This window comes from Mya arenaria, chromosome 15, assembly GCF_026914265.1.
Source record: "Mya arenaria isolate MELC-2E11 chromosome 15, ASM2691426v1".
Classification (NCBI taxonomy): domain Eukaryota; kingdom Metazoa; phylum Mollusca; class Bivalvia; order Myida; family Myidae; genus Mya; species Mya arenaria.
Window position 1 is genome coordinate 24,950,004 of NC_069136.1, and position 18,785 is coordinate 24,968,788.

The 18,785-nt window shown below is 38.1% G+C and overlaps 2 protein-coding genes across 6 annotated transcripts; both read left to right on the top strand.

Moving 5' to 3' along the window:
• Positions 1-203: 203 nt before the first annotated feature.
• On the top strand, positions 204-6,818 carry LOC128219729 (BTB/POZ domain-containing protein 2-like). Of its 5 annotated transcripts, XR_008258641.1 has the most exons (4): positions 2,641-3,110; positions 3,208-3,465; positions 3,575-5,423; positions 5,933-6,818. XR_008258641.1 is itself a non-coding variant. In XM_052927678.1 (3 exons), exons 2-3 carry the CDS (start codon positions 3,224-3,226, stop codon positions 4,569-4,571), a joined length of 1,239 nt encoding a protein of 412 aa, XP_052783638.1. In that variant the 5' UTR covers positions 204-284; positions 3,208-3,223; the 3' UTR covers positions 4,572-5,525. The 5 variants fall into 5 exon arrangements, 4 of the variants coding, with proteins under 4 accessions (XP_052783638.1, XP_052783637.1, XP_052783639.1 ...); XM_052927678.1 differs by lacking the exons at positions 2,641-3,110; positions 5,933-6,818 and adding an exon at positions 204-284 and having other exon boundaries at positions 3,575-5,525; XM_052927677.1 differs by lacking the exons at positions 2,641-3,110; positions 5,933-6,818 and adding an exon at positions 2,209-2,244 and having other exon boundaries at positions 3,575-5,524.
• Positions 6,819-7,915: 1,097 nt separating this feature from the next.
• LOC128219730 (kyphoscoliosis peptidase-like) lies at positions 7,916-18,085 on the top strand. Its single transcript, XM_052927680.1, has 11 exons — positions 7,916-8,384; positions 11,109-11,201; positions 12,042-12,181; positions 12,538-12,673; positions 12,983-13,147; positions 13,472-13,587; positions 13,910-14,029; positions 15,087-15,288; positions 15,493-15,623; positions 15,896-16,040; positions 16,734-18,085. The coding sequence occupies exons 1-11, from the start codon at positions 8,202-8,204 to the stop codon at positions 17,568-17,570; spliced, it is 2,268 nt and encodes a 755-aa protein (XP_052783640.1). The 5' UTR covers positions 7,916-8,201; the 3' UTR covers positions 17,571-18,085.
• Positions 18,086-18,785: the final 700 nt, after the last annotated feature.

Sequence of the window (18,785 nt, forward strand, 5' to 3'; positions counted from 1 at the left end):
AGAGAGCAAATGAATGCCATGTTTAACCATACAACGTTTTCTCTTTATCTTTAAAATGCAGTATTATACAGTATTATACAAATTAAATTACCCTCTTACCAAGTAGTAACTGCTATCTATGTATACATGCATGAGTATTGATATCAGTGATAACAGTTGAAATGATAAAAGATAACCGCGATGTCCCCAACCAGCTTTTATAAAGAATGGCATAAGTTGATTGTTTTTAATAGGTCCGAGCCTCTGTGTATATTTGGAGTTCTACTTGAAACGTAGAACTTTTGGTGAGTAAATGGTTGTTTTGTATTTTATGTCAGGAAAGAAGAAAATACATTTTTATTGTTTATTGGACCTGAACAAGTGATACAATAATTTAAGACTGACTCACACTGTCTCAATTACTGTCACGATTTCAGCCATGATTTCCATCTAACTTGTCTATTCATGGGAAATCGTAGCTAAAATCGATATACATTTTGAAAGCCAAGCTTTAGTCAGTGCAGAGTCAACATTACCATCGACGTCGAATACGTTTAAATAATAGGTCTTAATTTCAACATAATCTTAAATTAAAAAGAAATGTTGACAGTCAAGTGAACTACGAACCCTGGGTTGACAGTCAAGTAAACTACGACCCTGGGTTGACATTCAAGTTAACAACGACCCCTAGGTTGACAGTAAAGTAAACTACGAACCCTGGGTTGACAGTCAAGTGAACTACGAACCCTGGGTTGACAGTCAAGTGAACTACGACCCCTAGGTTGAGAGTAAAGTAAACTACGAACCCTGGGCTGACAGTCAAGTGAACTACGAACCCTAGGTTGACAGTCAAGTGAACTACGAACCCTGGGTTGACAGTCAAGCGAACTACGGCCTTTGGTGTACAATTATGGCCCCTGGGTTGACATTCAAGTGAACTACTGCCCCTTGTTGTACAACTGCGGCCCCAGAGTTGATATTCAAGTGAACTACGACCCCTGGGTTGACATTTAATTGAACTACGACCACTGCGGTAACAGTCACGTGAACTACAAACCCTGGGTTGACAGTCAAATAAACTACGAACTCTGGGTTGACAGTCAAGTGAACAAAACCTCTTCCAGTCTCGTGTATATGGAAATGATAGATAGGCCAGTTTGTAAGAAATCCTGCCGAACCAGACAATCGCAATGACAAAAAAAGTTCCAAACATGTGTTCTAAAAGGGAAAAGTATAGAACAATATTTTTAACAAAAAGAAATTCACTTAGAAAAAAAATAATTATTTGCATTTACGAGAGACTGTAGAAACATTAAGTTATAAATACAGGAGCAATAAATCATATATCGTCAACATTTAAGTAGACACTATTTCCATTAAAGTCTAAACCGTGTCTCGGGTTACTCTATAACTTCCATAATACAATGACAGTTCTTCTTTAAGCAGAGAGTTATCAGATGCTGATCTAAACCACCCTATAGTATACATACATGGATTAGAAAAACAATCGACTCCCTTTGATCGTTATTTGAGTATGCCATTTATCAGATATAGGATGAACATGTGTTCTAAAAATGCACAGAATTAACCAGTAAGCATTTTCTTAAATATGCCAATAAAGCCCCAAAATTGGTATTACCACCCGTTTTAGAAGCATACAAAAGCATGATCAGATGTTAGAGTAACTTTGGTTTCAGATCGTAATCCTCAGATTTAACCATTGCATAAACTTACATAAAACTTCATTTTCAGTCATTCACAACATTAATATGTTTACCATTATTGGTCCGATTTCCGTGGGCACTAGCCCTCAGCTTTTACAGAATAACATAGATCTACTTTTAGTTTGTATTGTACTTTCTGCTAAATCCCAAGTATTACAATATAATTGTTTGAAGACCCCCAAACAGCCAACAACATATTAAAAGCCTATATTGTTCGGTATCAGGGGTGAGGGGGCACATTCAGTAATGCTGCTTAACCTCATCATCATCATTAGCAGCAGCAGCAGCAGCAGCAGCAGCAGCAGCAATATAATCATTACAGTCAAAACTCGCCGTGTCGAACTGTGTTATCTCGATGTTTCGGTTATGTTAAACTGTTTTTAGTATTACGTTAACTTCTTTCATTCATGCTAAAAACAACAACATTTGCAGAAGCTGAACCTTTAGTTTGCAAGTCAAGTCGAATGATGGTTTAAATTTAGTTGTGTTTAACCATACTCTTACTTTCGGTTTGAAATCGAAACTTGCATTTGCCAATTTGGTAAGTATTTGCACTTTGTCATATTGGTTTTGTGAATCATTATGTATGTGCATGATATAATAGTTCATAAGCACATCAGAGCAATTTCAATCGTATAAATGTATGTAAATATTATAGATTACTGAACAAGTATCTAAAACCACTGACTTTAGTTTAAGGAACGTTACAAGTGTTATTGTGACTGACATGTATTTAATTAAGCCCGTTCGCCCATCTGATATGTATCCCGTCAAACAGTGCACTTAAATAACTTGGTTAAAGGTATTCGTCAATATTAAGTCAAGGTTTTTTGGTGGCCCAAAACTAAAATAGTTCACCGCTAGACAGTAGTGCTTGTAGTAGCGCCGAGCATGTTAAAATGCTAAGCTTATAAAAAAATACAACATAATTTATTTCATTTTATATGCAGGTATGGTGCATAAATAGGAATGGTTGCAATTTGATACTCAGACTAAATATGATATTGTTTCGTATATCATTATCAATTAATGAGAGGTTACTGTTTTGGAATAGCGACGGCCTGCGAAAACAATGAGTTACTGAGCTCAAAAATAATTCCGTGTGTCTATTTCATGATTGTTTCTGATATTTACTGTATTTTTAAGACATTGAGTATTTACACTATATAACCAGGATGTAAATGCACTATTGTATCTTTCTTTAAACTTATATCATCTAAAGTCCGCATGAATTTGTCTGAATCTTGACATAAAACATTTTCATAAATAAGAAATACTCTTCGCTCTGGCTCAAACCAACTCTGGAGAAAAATGCGACAAAACTGTCTTTAGTAAAACTCAACTCCCTAGCACATTGAACTGTTACGTAAAACGTATACATATTGACGTTACCCGTAAAACATGAAGGTAAGTAAGTTTTTTGGAATATGAATTATTTGATACTCTCGCCACAGTTTCATTTATATCGTTGAATAGCCTCAATAGTTATCACTGTTAATTGTAGACCTCAAACTACCAATATGTCTGAAGCCTGGCAATACGAGGAACCGTTCGCCGTCACGAACGTGCATATGCTTGATGCTGACGTACTATGTGATGTCACTATCTTGGCGGGAAAAGAAAAACAGGAAGTGAGGTGTCACCGATTCATGCTGGCCAGCCGCTCACCGGTGTTCTATACGATGTTTTGTGGCTCACTTCCGGAAGCCAGCGTTGTGGAAATACCTGATGTGGAAGCAGACGTCTTCAGAACGATCGTCAGGTGCGTGCGTGTGTGTGTGTGTGTGTGATAAAAATGACTTGAACAACTTTGTTTGTTTCTGCCTGTACAAAACATCATATTGTTTACTGATATTTCGTTCTTTTTCCAGGTTTATGTATACGGGAGAAATACAGATAATGCCTGATTCTGTTATGGCCACGATGTACGCGGCCAAAAAATACGATATCCAACCCTTAACAAACCGCTGCAAGACATTTCTTGAAAAGGAAATTGCAGTCGAGAATGTCTGTATCATCCTCGACCAAGCTTCGAAGTTCGAGGAAAAAGAATTGATTCAACAATGTCTGTCCTTTGTATCCAAAAACGCTGATGGAGTATTTCAAAGTGACGGGTTTTTGAGCATGTCCTCTGAAATCATGCGGTATGTACTTGAGCAAGAAAAATCAACACCAAAACTACCACCGGAAGAGGTTTACGCTTCTTGTAAGAAATGGGCAGAACAATGTTGCTCTAAATCCGGGAATGAGATGTCTGACCAGGCCCTAAGACAACAATTTGGAGACCTAATACTGCTGGTTGATTTTCCTGGAATGTCGTTTGAATCATTTATCCAACTAGTCGTAAAAGAAAATATTTTGTCCGACAGTGAGAAGGTCACTTTTATGAAAGAACTTGGCGATCGAAGGAAGAATGTTAAATCTTTCAGTGTTAACAGATTTTTTAATATTTCAAGCGGTTGGGGTCACACTGGAAAACAAAATGGAATAAGCTTCAGGACGTCAAAAGATGTGGTTCTTCATAGTGTAGCCCTCTATCTGCCTTGTCAAACTGGTAGTTTGTCTGGTTCGTTGGAAATTCTGGAGGACCAGACAGTCGTGTTGACACAGAATGTTAATTTGTGCTATCAAACCGACACGAGGTATGAATACATACATTTGGACAGGAAAATTAATATTCGCCAAGGAGTGATCTATTCCGTGCGACAGCGACTGAGAAAGGGAAGCTCATATTACGGTTTCAATGAAAATGGTAAACAAAGTGTTAATGGTGTAGAAATAGAATTCATGGACTTAATTGCAGGTAGATCCGATAATAGCACATCTTTAACAAGCGGTCAAGTACATGGTCTAATGCTTGAAGGTTAAAACGTTTAGCAATGGGTACAGGCAAAATGCGTGACCTGGAGCTAGCACAGAGGAAGCATATATATATACACCGATTTTATTGACGTATCTTCCAAATATGCAATTCAATTCGTTACATCGTTTAAAGAGGTTCTGTTATGAATAGTTAGTTTTTAAACTACGATTGAAGAAAGATCAGATGACATGTATATATCTAAACTTTTGTATGTGTATTGTGTTTCATTTCGTTTTGATTCAAGTTAATTTAATTTACTTATTTTCTATACATGTATAGAGAGAACATTACTGGTACATATTAGAGCGTTCAGCCTGAATAATATAGTAAAACTAATCTAAGTGCTAATTTTATATTGGGTGGGATAAAGTTGGTGTGAACTCTCTTACCTGAATCAGAAGAATTGCGCTTTTAAAAATATTACATGATTGCAAAGATATATATTAAATAAAACTTTTCAGTTTGATGTTAAGAACTTGGGTATTATTTTAGGCTGAACATTTACAAAGTTGTCAATGTTGAAGTCCTGCACACGAGTATATTTAAAAATTTAGTATTTCCATAAGGCTCCTAATAGTTTTGTGTTGTAAAGCTTGTCCCCTGGAGTTACCGATATATGTTAATATAACTATAAAATTATAAAAAAATGTTGTAGTATAAATCATGAAACTATATGTCCAAAAAATAGATTAATCTTTTGATATTTTTATAAACGTATGTTCAATATGTTTTGTACCCGTTTTACCACGTTTATAAACAAGGGTGAAAAACAGTTAATGCTTAAGGTAGCGAAAAGTGTGAGATTCCGATCATGAAGATGGAGAATTGAGTGAGGCCGTGAATGAGAAAAGTGTGAGGTTGTGACCAGATGGGAATTAGAAAAGTGTGAGGTTGTGACATGGTTGCGATTAAGACAAGAGTGAGGTTGTGACAAGGCTGGGAATTAAAAAAAAGTGTGAGCTTGTGACAAGGTGGGGATGAGAAAAAGTGTGAGATTGTGACAAGGTGGGGATGAGAAAAGTGTGAGGTTGTGACCAGATGGGGATGAGACAAGAGTTAGGTTGTGACAAGATGGGGGATGAGAAAAGTGTGAAGTTGTGACAAGGTTGGGAATTATAAAAGTGTGAGGTTGTGACAAGGTGGAGATGAGAAAAAGTGTGAGATTTTGACAAGGTGGAGATGAGACAAGTGTGAGGTCGTGACAAGGTGCGGATGAGAAAAAGTGTGAGATTGTGATAAGGTAGAGATGAGACAAGTATGAGGTTGTGACAAGGTTGGGATGAGAGAAAAAAGTGTGAGATTGTGACAAGGTGGAGATGAGACATATGTGAAGTTGTGACAAGGTTGGGAATTAAAAAAGTGTGAGGTTATGACAAGGTGGGGATGAGAAAAAGTGTGAGATTGAGACAAATGAGAGTTTGTGGCACATGTAAGGTTGAGACAAGTGTGATGTTATGACAAGTGTGAGTTGTGAGTTAAAGCAAGTGAGGAGTTGTGACAAGTTTAAGGTTGTGACAAGTGTAAACATGAGACAAGTCTGAGGTTGAAACGCATGTAAGGTTTAGACAAATGTGATGTTATGACAAGTGTGAGTTGTAAGTTTGAACAAGTAATGTGTTGTGACAAATTCGAGATTGAAACAATAGTGAAAACGAGAGAAAAGGGTGGTCGAGATATACTAGTATGTCATGCTCGAAAGGGGCTAGAAAACTAGATGGTCTAACACTCGGCAAATAAGAAAAAAGGCCAGAATTGTTAATGCGAGCTAGTAGGAGGCCGATAATACATCCCTTTACATGGTTAAAATAATAAACGCAACAATGTACCAACCCTATCGTTAAACTTACAGGGGAAAAAAGTTGTAGACACCCCTAGTAAATTTTTAAAATTGGAAAAAAAAAACGCAAAAGCTGTGAAAAATGCATACATGCGACACATTAGTTAGATATAATACGTTGTACACAACGATGTAAGTGTAACGTGCGACGTCAAAGAAACACCAACAGATCCCCTCAGGGAAAAGCATGCTCGACCCTGAAGGGGTTCACTGGTCTTTATATACACTAACTTCTCTATTCTCACATAGCCCGGGCTTTGCTAGTTTGCATATTACCTACCAAGTTTACATCCGGTATGAACGTATTTCCGTTTTATACGGAATATTATTATGAACGCACCTCCGTCGCTGTAGACCTCCGCCATCTACAGTGGACCGTTACACTTCAACGAGCTTTCTCTGAAAGATTGTTGAAGTTCCAACTTACTATGCCTCACAGGACAGCTGAGCTTTCTAGCAAGTTCATAGAAGTGGAGACTATGAACGCACATCCGCCGCCTACAGCGGACCGTTACATCATTTTTTATGTAATTTTTGGCAACATATTTCCTTCTTTCTTGCAATTGTAGGATCTGGTATCTAGCCTTTTTAAGACAAGTGTGAGGTTTAGACAAATGTGAGGTTTAGACAAGTGTACGGTTTTGACACGCGTCATGTTGAGACAATTATGAGATTGTAAGTGTGTGATAGTGACCTGAACGAGAATGTTCAGCAGTCTCGATTGACATTTTTAAAACTATATTGAGTTTTATCGGTATTAGTTTCGAGACAGGACGCGGGTATCGTGCAAATCAATGATACAGCGTTCATGTTTGAGAACTCATTCGTGTGCTTTACATACGTTTTGACCATTGGCATTAACGAATGATAAACACATGTTGCATATGTTCTTGAAAAATCATGTTTTAAATATCTGTGCAACTGAACAATAAAGTGTTTCTGTATAATCGTATATATTGTCTCAAATATTAAAGACCATTATATGCCGCACTAGTGGTAGATTCCGTCTAACGTCACGCTAGTGCATGATCCATAGAGCATCAAAACGTCCTTCGACAGCTTACAAAAAAGAAGATAATATTATGTTAATTATTTATATAGCTTTCTGTGGCCTTCCCACTCATGTGTACATGCTTAGAATCCTATTTACTAGAAAAATACGACAGGATTGAAACATTTAATTAAATACAAGAGTGCCATATTGCTTTAGCCGACAGTAGAACGCGTAGTTACAATTCAGACCATATTTCCGATTAAAAGTAAAAACAAATTATTTAAATGTTTAGTCGATGACGTATTATTGAAACCTAAATATTTGTAATTAGACCAATTTAACTTTTCATATAAACATTGACATACACGATAACTGAAAGACTATAAAATTGAAATGCCTGGTTAAACTCAAATAGTTTTTAAACAATAAAGTGTAATTTGATCCGGCTCTCTAAAGTTTCTATTATCTTTGTATATTTTAAAGTTTAAGTGTAAATCGAGTGGTAATGGTGGAAATATTTTAGTTAAATAAATTTTAAAGTTAAATTTAAGTTTTCATTCCTTACATCTGTTTTATTCATTCAGTGTATCAATATCATTATTTGAAAGGATAATTCTACTTTTACGATGGACTAATAATGCATTACTTAGTACAAATAAAAGACAGGATGGATTCGTTCAACACCTTAACTCATCAATTAACACAGCCTAAAAGATCTCTGATTAGTTTTCTCATGAATTGATAATGGACGATCGCATCATCGCTCCTTGAGTGGGCCTTTTTCGTAACTAACTGAACCGTCAAATGGGATGCGCAAGTTCCGACCTAAACCAGCCGCCCCCTGCCGGGCGACCTCGGCCAAGGGCGAAACACTCCAACCAGCTTGTGTTGACAGAGTTGTCGGACCTGGAGGACGAATACACACTCCCTACACCACAGCTACCGCAGTATAAGGGCCGCGAGACGAAGGCCAATGGATTGATCAAGGTGTGCGGTCACATTTATTTATTTGGTTAGATGTAAACTAACAAAAAAGCGGTTACTTGTTTGTTTGTTTTTTGTTATGTATATATATCATTCTTTTATTGCTTTATAAATGCAGTTATATGTCAAGATCTTAAAATATTAAATTCTCTTTCTAAGCATCAATAAAGTTGTCTTTTTAAAGTATGCTAACTAGGCTGGTGTTCATTGGACCATTTCTTTAAGAGAGCGCATCGTTTTCAAATATATTATTACAATTTCTTTTAAATAGAAAATTTACTGATGTTATAAAGCTGGTCACTGTGCAGGGCTTGTTGTTAATGTATAATAAGATGGGCTCTGTATGTATATATGGGGATACACAAACAAAGGCCACTGATGTTAAAAAGCTGGTCATAGTACAGGGCTTGTTGTTAATGTATGACAAGATGGGCTCTGTATGTATATATGGGGATACACGAGCAAAGGCCACTGATGTTATAACGCTGGTCATTGTGCAGGGCTTGTTGTTAATGTATGGTAAGATGGGCTCTTTTTGTGTATATGTGGATACACAAACAAGGCCACTGATGTTAAAAAGCTGGTCATTGTGCAGGGCTTGTAGTTAATGTATGACAAGATGGGCTCTGTATGTACATATGGGGATACACAAACAAAGGCCACTGATGTTAAAAAGCTGGTCATTGTGCAGGGCTTGTAGTTAATGTATGACAAGATGGGCTCTGTATTTATATATGGGGATACACAAACAAAGGCCACTGATGTTAAAAAGCTGGTCATTGTGCAGGGCTTGTAGTTAATGTATGACAAGATGGGCTCTGTATGTATATATGGGGATACACAAACAAAGGCCACTGATGTTAAAAAGCTGGTCATTGTGCAGGGCTTGTTGTTAATGTATAATAAGATGGGCTCTATTTGTGTGTATGGGGATACACAAACAAGGCCACTGATGTTATAAAGCTGGTTATTGTACAGTGCTTGTTGTTAATGTATGACAAGATGGGCTCTATTTGTGTATATGAGGATACACAAACAAAGGCCACTGATGTTAAAAAGCTGGTCATTGTGCAGGGCTTGTAGTTAATGTATAATAAGATGGGCTCTATTTGTGTGTATGGGGATACACAAACAAGGCCACTGATGTTATAAAGCTGGTTATTGTACAGTGCTTGTTGTTAATGTATGACAAGATGAGCGCTATTTGTGTACATGGGGGTACACAAACAAAGGCCACTGATGTTAAAAAGCTGGTCATTGTGCAGGGCTTGTAGTTAATGTATAATAAGATGGGCTCTATTTGTGTGTATGGGGATACACAAACAAGGCCACTGATGTTAAAAAGCTGGTCATTGTGCAGGGCTTGTAGTTTATGTATAATAAGATGGGCTCTATTTGTGTGTATGGGGATACACAAACAAGGCCACTGATGTTAAAAAGCTGGTCATTGTACAGGGCTTGTAGTTAATGCATAATAAGATGGGCTTTATTTGTGTGTATGGGGATACACAAACAAAAGCCATTGATGTTAAAAAGCTGGTCATTGTGCAGGGCTTGTAGTTAATGTATAATACAATGGGATCATTTGTGTGTATGGGGAACACAAACAAAGGTCACTGATGCTAAAAAAGCTAGTCATTGTGCAGGGCTTGTAGTTAATGTATGACAAGATGGGCTCTATTTGTGTGTATGGGGATACACAAACAAAGGCCACTGATGTTATAAAGCTGGTTATTGTACAGTGCTTGTAGTTAATGTATGACAAGATGGGCTCTATTTGTGTATATGAGGATACACAAACAAAGGCCACTGATGTTATAAAGCTGGTTATTGTACAGTGCTCGTAGTTAATGTATAATAAGATGGGCTTTATTTGTGTATATGGGGATACACAAACAAAGGCCACTGATGTTATAAAGCTGGCCATTGTAAATGGCTTGTAGTTAATGTAGGACAAGATGGGCTCTATTTGTGTATATGGGGATACGTAGACAAAGGCCACTGATGTTATAAAGCTGGTCATTGTGCATGGCGTGTAGTTAATGTGTAATAAGATGGGCTCTATTTGTGTATATGGGGATACGTAGACAAAGGCCACTGATGTTATAAAGCTGGCCATTGTAAAGGGCTTGTAGTTAATGTGGGATAAGATGAGCTCTATTTGTGTATATGGGGTACACAAACAAAAGCTCCTGGTGTTATAAAGCTGGCCATTGTAAAGGGCTTGTAGTTAATGTATGACAAGATGGGCTCTGTATGTATATATGGGGATACACAAACAAAGGCCACTGATGTTATAAAGCTGGCCATTGTACAGGGCTTGTAGTTAATGTGGGATAAGATGAGCGCTATTTGTGTATATGGGGGTACACAAACAAAGGCGACTGATGTTATAAAGCTGGCCATTGTAAAGGGCTTGTAGTTAATGTATAATAAGATGGGCTCTATTTGTGTATATGGGGGTACACAAACAAAGGCCACTGATGTTATAAAGCTGGCCATTGTAAAGGGCTTGTAGTTAATGTGGGATAAGATGAGCTCTATTTGTGTATATGGGGTACACAAACAAAAGCTCCTGGTGTTATAAATGCTGGTCATTGTGCCTGTCTAGTAATTAATGTATGTTGAGATGCGCCCTATATGTGTATATGTGGATACACAGACAAAGGCCACTGATGTTTTAAAGCTGGTTATGGTGCAGGATTTGCAACAAGTCGTTGTTTGCAGGAGAACCGAGAGGCGCAGGCAATCCGAGAAGTGAAAGTCAAGAAGCGGGCAAAAGATCAAGAGGTCAAGAGGATGCAGGAGCAAAAACTGGAGGTATCCGTGGTATACAGAAACTTTATTTAGAAGAAACGATTGGGTTTTTTAGCAATGTGGAGGTAACCGTGGGAAAAATTTACTTAATTTAGAAGTAGCCGGTGGTTATTTGATCACAGTGTATGCAACCGTGCTAAACAGGAACTTAATTTAGCTTAATTTAGAAGTAATGGGTGGTTATTTGAACAAAGTGGAAGTAACCGTGGTTTAAAGGAACATAATACAGAAATAACGGTTGTTTTTTAGGAAAGTGGAGGTAACTGTGAAATAAGGGAACTGAATATGGAGGTAACGGTTGTTTATACGTGTATTTACAAATTTCGCGTTAACCATTGTAAAGGTAAAAATAGAAACACAAATCGGAGATAAAGGTGGTTAACAGTAACTAAATATGGATGTAACCTCGGTATACACGAACAAAGGCTCGAGATAAACTTGTTTATATACATGAACAAACGCTCGAGATAACCTCAGTACATCTGCATATAGAAACACAAATCGTAGGTAATGGTGGTAGGTAACCTCAGTATACTCATGAACAAAGGCTCAAGATAACTTTGGTATATCTACATATAGAAACACAAATTGGAGATAATGGTGATAAAAGTGCCTCAATAAGTATAGAGGTAATTGTGGCATATGTGAACAATAACTGGAGGTAACACCATTTTACAGGTAAATACCTTTAGGTCGCGGTAGTATATATAACATAACTCGGAAACAATGGTGTTAAACATTTACCAGTGATGAAAAAAAATATATAACTAGTATTTGCACTAGGTTCAGATCTCTTTTGACTTGTTTTTAATGAATACTTTTCTATACTTCCATCCAACACAGGAGAGGCGTCGTCAGGAAAAGCACAACTTTCAGTTGGTGAAGGAGGATGAGGCGCTCTTCCGGCGGAAACAGGCCGAGGTGCAGGAAGAAATTGCCCGCAAACACGAACAACTCGTGAAACTCGAGGAACAGGCTAATAGGTTACAATACACTGATTAGTCATGTTCAGTAAATATTTATATTTACACACGTCACAATCATTTTCATCTTTGATATTTAAGACTCATGCCTGGAAAAATAACACAGTTAAGGGTTATAATTGTTAGGTTCTCGTCGATAATTCAACTCACTCGATCAACTCATTGAATATATTTATAATTACACGCAGTTTATAAAAGTACTATTCAACAGCATTCGTTGTACACAACATCAAATATATGTATGTGCATCTTCTGGCAATTTCTATATCAACATATCTAAAGAAGACTGAATAAATAGATAAAATGAGAAAAGTAAAATTGAATCTCTTGTTATCGCACCCGTATTACCCTTTCAGAGGTTTACGGGAACAAGAAATTAAACAGAAGTTCATGGAAGGTCAGAATGTAGACGCTAATGGTAACTTTGTCTTTGAACCGGAAACGACGACCCGAAAAAATGTCGCCCACGAACCCACCGTACAAAATCCCGCAGTACGGTTTGATTGATTTTTAATTGATTTATCGCGTTGGTTTTTTGATAATACTGCATCTGTTAGATTAAATAAGATTTGGAAGTGCATTCGACTTCTGTATTTTGCGTTGTTTTTCTCGGATAATCTTAGTTCAATCAATATCATCTCATTTGTTTTCGTTTGTAATCGCGTTCCATGGTTTCCGAGATGTCGTAATCAGTGTAATGTTTTCATATTGTATTTCAGAATTGGTTTCATTGTACATGTATCACAACTGCAATATAGATAAATGTCGTCCATTCACATACCTTCCATAACCCTTTAACAGAAGTTTAACCTGACGGGAATTACGCGGTCAGGCTGGGGATTTGAGGACCTCGCCGTACAGGAGGTGGACCAAAGGGACCCGGAGCCGCGCCCGCCAACCTACCGGAAACGCGACATCGTCCACAACACACATCAATTCAACATGTTTGACAAACACGCAGTCAAGGTTTGTTGATCATCTTTGTTAAGGTCGTCTGTAGCTGGGTTGCTTAAAAAGTAAAGAAACAGTTTTGCCTATTTGAGTCGTCGTCGTCGATGAGATTTGTTGGCGCTAGACGAATACTATACAAATATTCGGACATTCAGCTGTTATAGTGATCGATTTGAGGCCTTTAACGGGTGTTTATAATTGTAATATATACAGTATGTATGTATTCCTTCACTATGGAAACCACATTATACACGGTCTGGACCCTAATTAAATGACGGTTTATATACCGTTCAGTTTACAAAGTACGTTTAAATAAAAGTAATCCTTTGTTTCCCGTAGGCGCCGTTCAGTGCACGTGAGTCGGTGGCGGCGTTGGTGACTTACTTCCGGGAAGGTGCGGAGAACCACCTTCAGCTCGTGCGCATGTTTTACCGCTGGATCACGTTTAACGTCGCGTACGTCATTTTACGAAATTGCTGTAGCTTTCTTCAATATTCAGCTAATATATTAGTTGATACATGTATACTGGTCATTGTGTGAAATCTGGACACTATCCGAAATAAATACGATAGTATTTACCAAGTTTGAGATAATTCTAGCGGAAATTTGGATCTTACTTTGAAAACATTTTGGTTATACTTTTTGCTTTTCGCTGTCAATGATTTTAAAGATATAGCCATGTTTACAATGTGTAGATTTGATAAATTGTATTAAAAAGACTACTTGTATTGTATGTCATTTCTTATGAGTCTTTACCAAATACCTTAACGTATGTAGGTTTGACGTTGACGGATATTACGGGGAGTCTCAGTTGCAGTCCGTGGAGGCGGAGGACGTTCTCGGCACTTGTGTCACTATATCAGAAGGGTACGCAAACCTCCTCGCCGCCATGTGCAGGTAAATAGTGCAAATAGTACTACAATGTAATAGGCCTCACGATCTGGTAAATGTATAGTGGCCCATTGACGGGCCCTACCAAGCCCGAGGATTTAGATTTAGCCAACGTAGTCGCCGCTGTCTGATTGGCTTCTCTTATTATGAAAAATACGTCAATGTCCTTTCCGTTCGATGTAGATAAATTTAGTTTGGCCTAAATCCGGTCCATTTGAAGTGACATAAAAACGGACATCTACACAAACCTCCTTGTCGCAAATTCAGGTAAATATGGAGTGGTCCTTGGACTGGCCTGGCCAACTCCGGTGAGTACACCAACATCATAATCGCTATATAAGTGTAGCAATCGCTTGAAAACTAAACTGGGCGTATGTAATTGTTCTTTGTTCTAGTACGTTCGTGACTAAGACGCACCCGCTATCTACAAAGTATATGTCTCATCACGGTTCAAGTAAATCCCTATGAACGTCACCAAGGGTATTGTAAAGGGTTTCGAATATCAGACAGGCGACACCATCAACTTCATGTACTATCAATATCTCATCCAGGTTCGAAGGTATCACTGTGCACGTCATCCACGGTATAGTCAAGTGGTAACAACTACCAGATAGGGGACGTGATCAACTTCATGAAATGTCATTATATAATCCACGTTCAAGGGAGTCCATATGAAGGCCAACCAGGATATTGCCAAGGGTTAAAATACCAAATAGTGGTCAAAGTCAAATGAATGTATATACTCTATCAATTTTACAACCAGGTCCGAGGATCATCAATGACATTGCAAAGGGTTACGAATACCGGATCGTAAACTTCTTCAACCTCATGTACACTTAATATTTGTCTCAGATTAAAGAGTGTCACTGTGAAGGTCGCCCAGGGTATTGTCAAGGGTAAAAAATACCAGATAGGGGACATCATCAAATTTATGTACATGTTCTACCAATTTCACAATCAGGTCTGATGGCGTCCCTATGAAGGTCATCAATGGTATTGTCAAGGTTACGAGTACCGGATTGTTGACATCATCATCTGCATGTACTTTCAATACCTTTCTCAGGTTCGAGGGTATCCCCGTGAAGGTCATCCAGGGTATTGTCAAGGGTTACGAGTACCAGATAGGCGACATCATTAACTTTACGGAGAGCCACCTATGTCACTTCTGGAACGCCGTCTACATCAACCGGAACTGGTTCTTTATTGACTGCTCGTGGGGCGCCGGGCACGTGGACCGGAAAAGGAAGTGGAACAGACACTTTCAGGTACGAGAATGGGATTTTAAGGGGCGACTTCCTTAATGTTATTTATATTGTTTGTGTTACAAAATCATACCGTGTTACTTGTTTTCTTTGTTGTGTTATGGATTTATTTTGCAATAAAAGCGCAGTTGAAAGTTACAATTCAATGGTAATTAAAAACGTTGCATGTTTACACAATTATTACAGTATACATTAACTGTAATCTAGGAGTTTTATTTCATCGTGGATCCGGACAAGATGATAGTAGACCACTTCCCTTTCATGGACGGTGACCTGCGGGCCAGCTCCCGATGGCAACTTCTTGCGTCCCCAATCAGTGCTAACTCATTCAACCAGAGGTAAGTGTGCTCTTGTATTTTTACAATTACCTTTTCAAACAGACATGATTTGTAGAGTTATCTTACCTCTTGACGTAGGATAACGAGGAACTATAGAGTTGTTGCCCATTCCAACATGTTACTTCATCAGTCAAAGCACATTTTAATAGGTGAAACACTTCTCCATGACATTGCTGCCGTTTGCCCCGCCACATATGGGAGCTTGAAATTGGGGTTGGAGGTGACAGAATTCCTCGGCTTTACTTTAGAATATTTACTAACTGTCCTTGCAGATTGAAGCTGGAGCGCGCCGCATTGGAGTGGGATGTTAAGCCGGTCACCCACACGCAGCATCACATCATCACGGTCAGTCGAGAGCTCGACGTCCGCCTTCAGGAGGTAGCAGATGTGCTTGAGGAATACTCGGTACAATTGCAGGTATGAGGTGGGGAAAGACATGCATGTGGTTGGTTTTGGAAGGTCAGTTGGTAGGGAAAGGAGGCTTGGAAAATAACTCAGATGTTGTTGAATGTTTTTGCCAATGATATTTTTTAATATTATCCTTATCATCATGCGTATCATCAACGCCGTCGTCTTAATAAGAATAATGTTATTTATTGATTTGTCTTCGTTATATATCTTGCCATTTCTATCCTCGTCGAGTATGATAATTAACATATAAAGTTATACTTAGGCACTGTTAAAATTCAGATGCACGATTAATACCTTTGGTCTGTTTTTATATTTAATTTTATTAAATGGTGATATAATGTTGGATTTTAAATTTGTAATGAAGTTGTAAAGTGGCAAAAGAGATTAAGCTTTCACCGAATTTTACCTTTGACTAGTATAGGAGTACACGATTCAGTTAAGGAAAGGTTGTGTTGGTGCATTGAGAGTTAGGACTTTGAATGAGGGGTGCAGTTATATATAATGGCCTGTGTTGTTCAAGAAGAGATATATAGTTGCTAAGTAATCATAATTGCTGCCGATGTTGTCTTGGGCTACGATTTTAATGGCACTTCTGACTATGAGATATGATACCATGCCATCACTTTACCAAAAGCTTGATATCCCGAGCTTACATCACTAGGTGCTTCTCATGGGTAATACATAGATTCCTTTTTTCAGCGAAAAGACGGAAGCAGAAATCTAGACCGGTTCTTCTTTGCGTGCAAGCTTGACAATAGAACACTCAAAATCACGGTTCGACCCCCTGAACCAGTCGACTACCTGCTAAACATATACGGACAGAAATCACTGGACGCCGCCGGAAAGTCCGAACTGTTAGTCACCTATATTCTAAAATGTATCGATGTCCATCAACAACTTAGACAGTTCCCGCCAAATTTTCGAATATTTGGCGCGGTGCCAAGTTATTCAAAGTTTGGGTTCAGTTCTGATATAACAAAGTGTTGTGAGTATACGTGCAATTCAGGCGAAATGATTCTGCCATTAAAGACGAAAAGGAATGTGAAATGTATGGCAAAACTTGAACATATCGACGAAAGGGTCGATTTAACGAACTATTGTCTGATTACAGCAAAAGACCGAGGTATTTCAATAAAAATGCGGTTTCCGTTTGAGGGATATTACAAATTTACCTTGTTTGGAAAGGAAGAAGACGATGGTAACTTCAGACCAGTTGCTACCTTCATGGTTGACTGTAACCAAGCAAGTCACGTGCACTCTGGATTTCCGGTCGCGTTTGAGGCAGCTCTTGAACTAAAATGCACCTTGTATAAGCCACTGTGGAAAGACCTTCCTGCAAATTCGACAATAAACATAGTGATTGGCTGCCCAAATATAGTTAAGGCAAGCGTTATGTACCATGATCTTGAAATGGACGAGAATCACGTGTTCGAAGGAACTGTCACCACGCCCCCTGCCGGACAACCGTTTACCATATATGGGCAAAAAAATGAGAAGAGTCCATTAGTCGGACTATTCCATTTTACTATTTTTTGACATGTGGTAAAAGTCGGACTTTTCCATTTTACTAAAGTCTGACATGTGCCATTATCCCCGAACTTTTCAATTGTATTGTATGTTGATAAATGCCATGAGTCGGTCTATTCCATTTGACTGAATTTCAATGTGTGTCATTAGTCGGAATATTCCATCTTACCTTAGTTTGATGTCTGCCAGTAATATATTTGATTAAGTGCGAGCTTTGTTGAAATCAGGATAAAGCTCCACAAGAGCTATGAAAACAATCGATTGAAGTAGCCAGCGATGTGGATACCGTGGTGTGCAGCTCTGTAGCAGCAGCATCGTCATTATCATGCAACTTAATACTACCAGCTTTGAACTATTACTTCACATGTAATTATTATAATCGACGATGATAAAATTCGTTTCTCTTTCGCATCATTTTTTTTTCCAAATTAAATTTGTAATTATGTACATTCTCTCATGAAATCGAAAAGCCTTTTAGCGAATCATGAATAATTTACAAGCAGATCCGTGTTGAGGCGTGCGTCTTCCTGGAAAATATCCAGTTCAACATTTATGGTAGAAAAAATATGCATAAAATACACAAAAATGCACCCTTTTAGACTCAATTTTGCCATTCATTTCGTCGGCAGAGGACCCCTACCCGCCTGCCTGTCCAAAAGTGCGCACCTCTAACGTTAATTTCTAGAACCGCAACAGTAAATGACGAAATTGCAGACAAAATGATTTTTTTATTTATTTCAATTGAACGTAATTTTGTTATAAAAGTCACGGTTAAAAGGACCGACAAATAATACAGGTCACAAACAGATTATCATGGCATTGATTATTGTGTTTGTTCCATTAGTCATGTGATGTCCACGCATTGATCAAAAGGTTCAAAATTCAGCATCCAGAACTAGTGCATGTCTTTATATATATATTAAGCTTTTGTCGTTTAATACATAAGTAACGCTTCCGATATCAAAAATGCAATTATTATATATATGTCAACAATAACCTTTCCGTTTTTGTATGCAAGATGTGCGGAGTCCAGCGATTTTAAATGACCATAGAATCGCATGTCGTCTGTTTTTAGAAATTTATAAGCGGATAACAAAACAGTCCAAGAGCACAGAATCGTCTGCCTTTAGACAAACATGCGGTTTACAATACAGTCCAACAGCACAGCATCGTCTGTCTTTAAAAATACAGACAGATTACAATACAGTCGAAGAGCAGAGAATC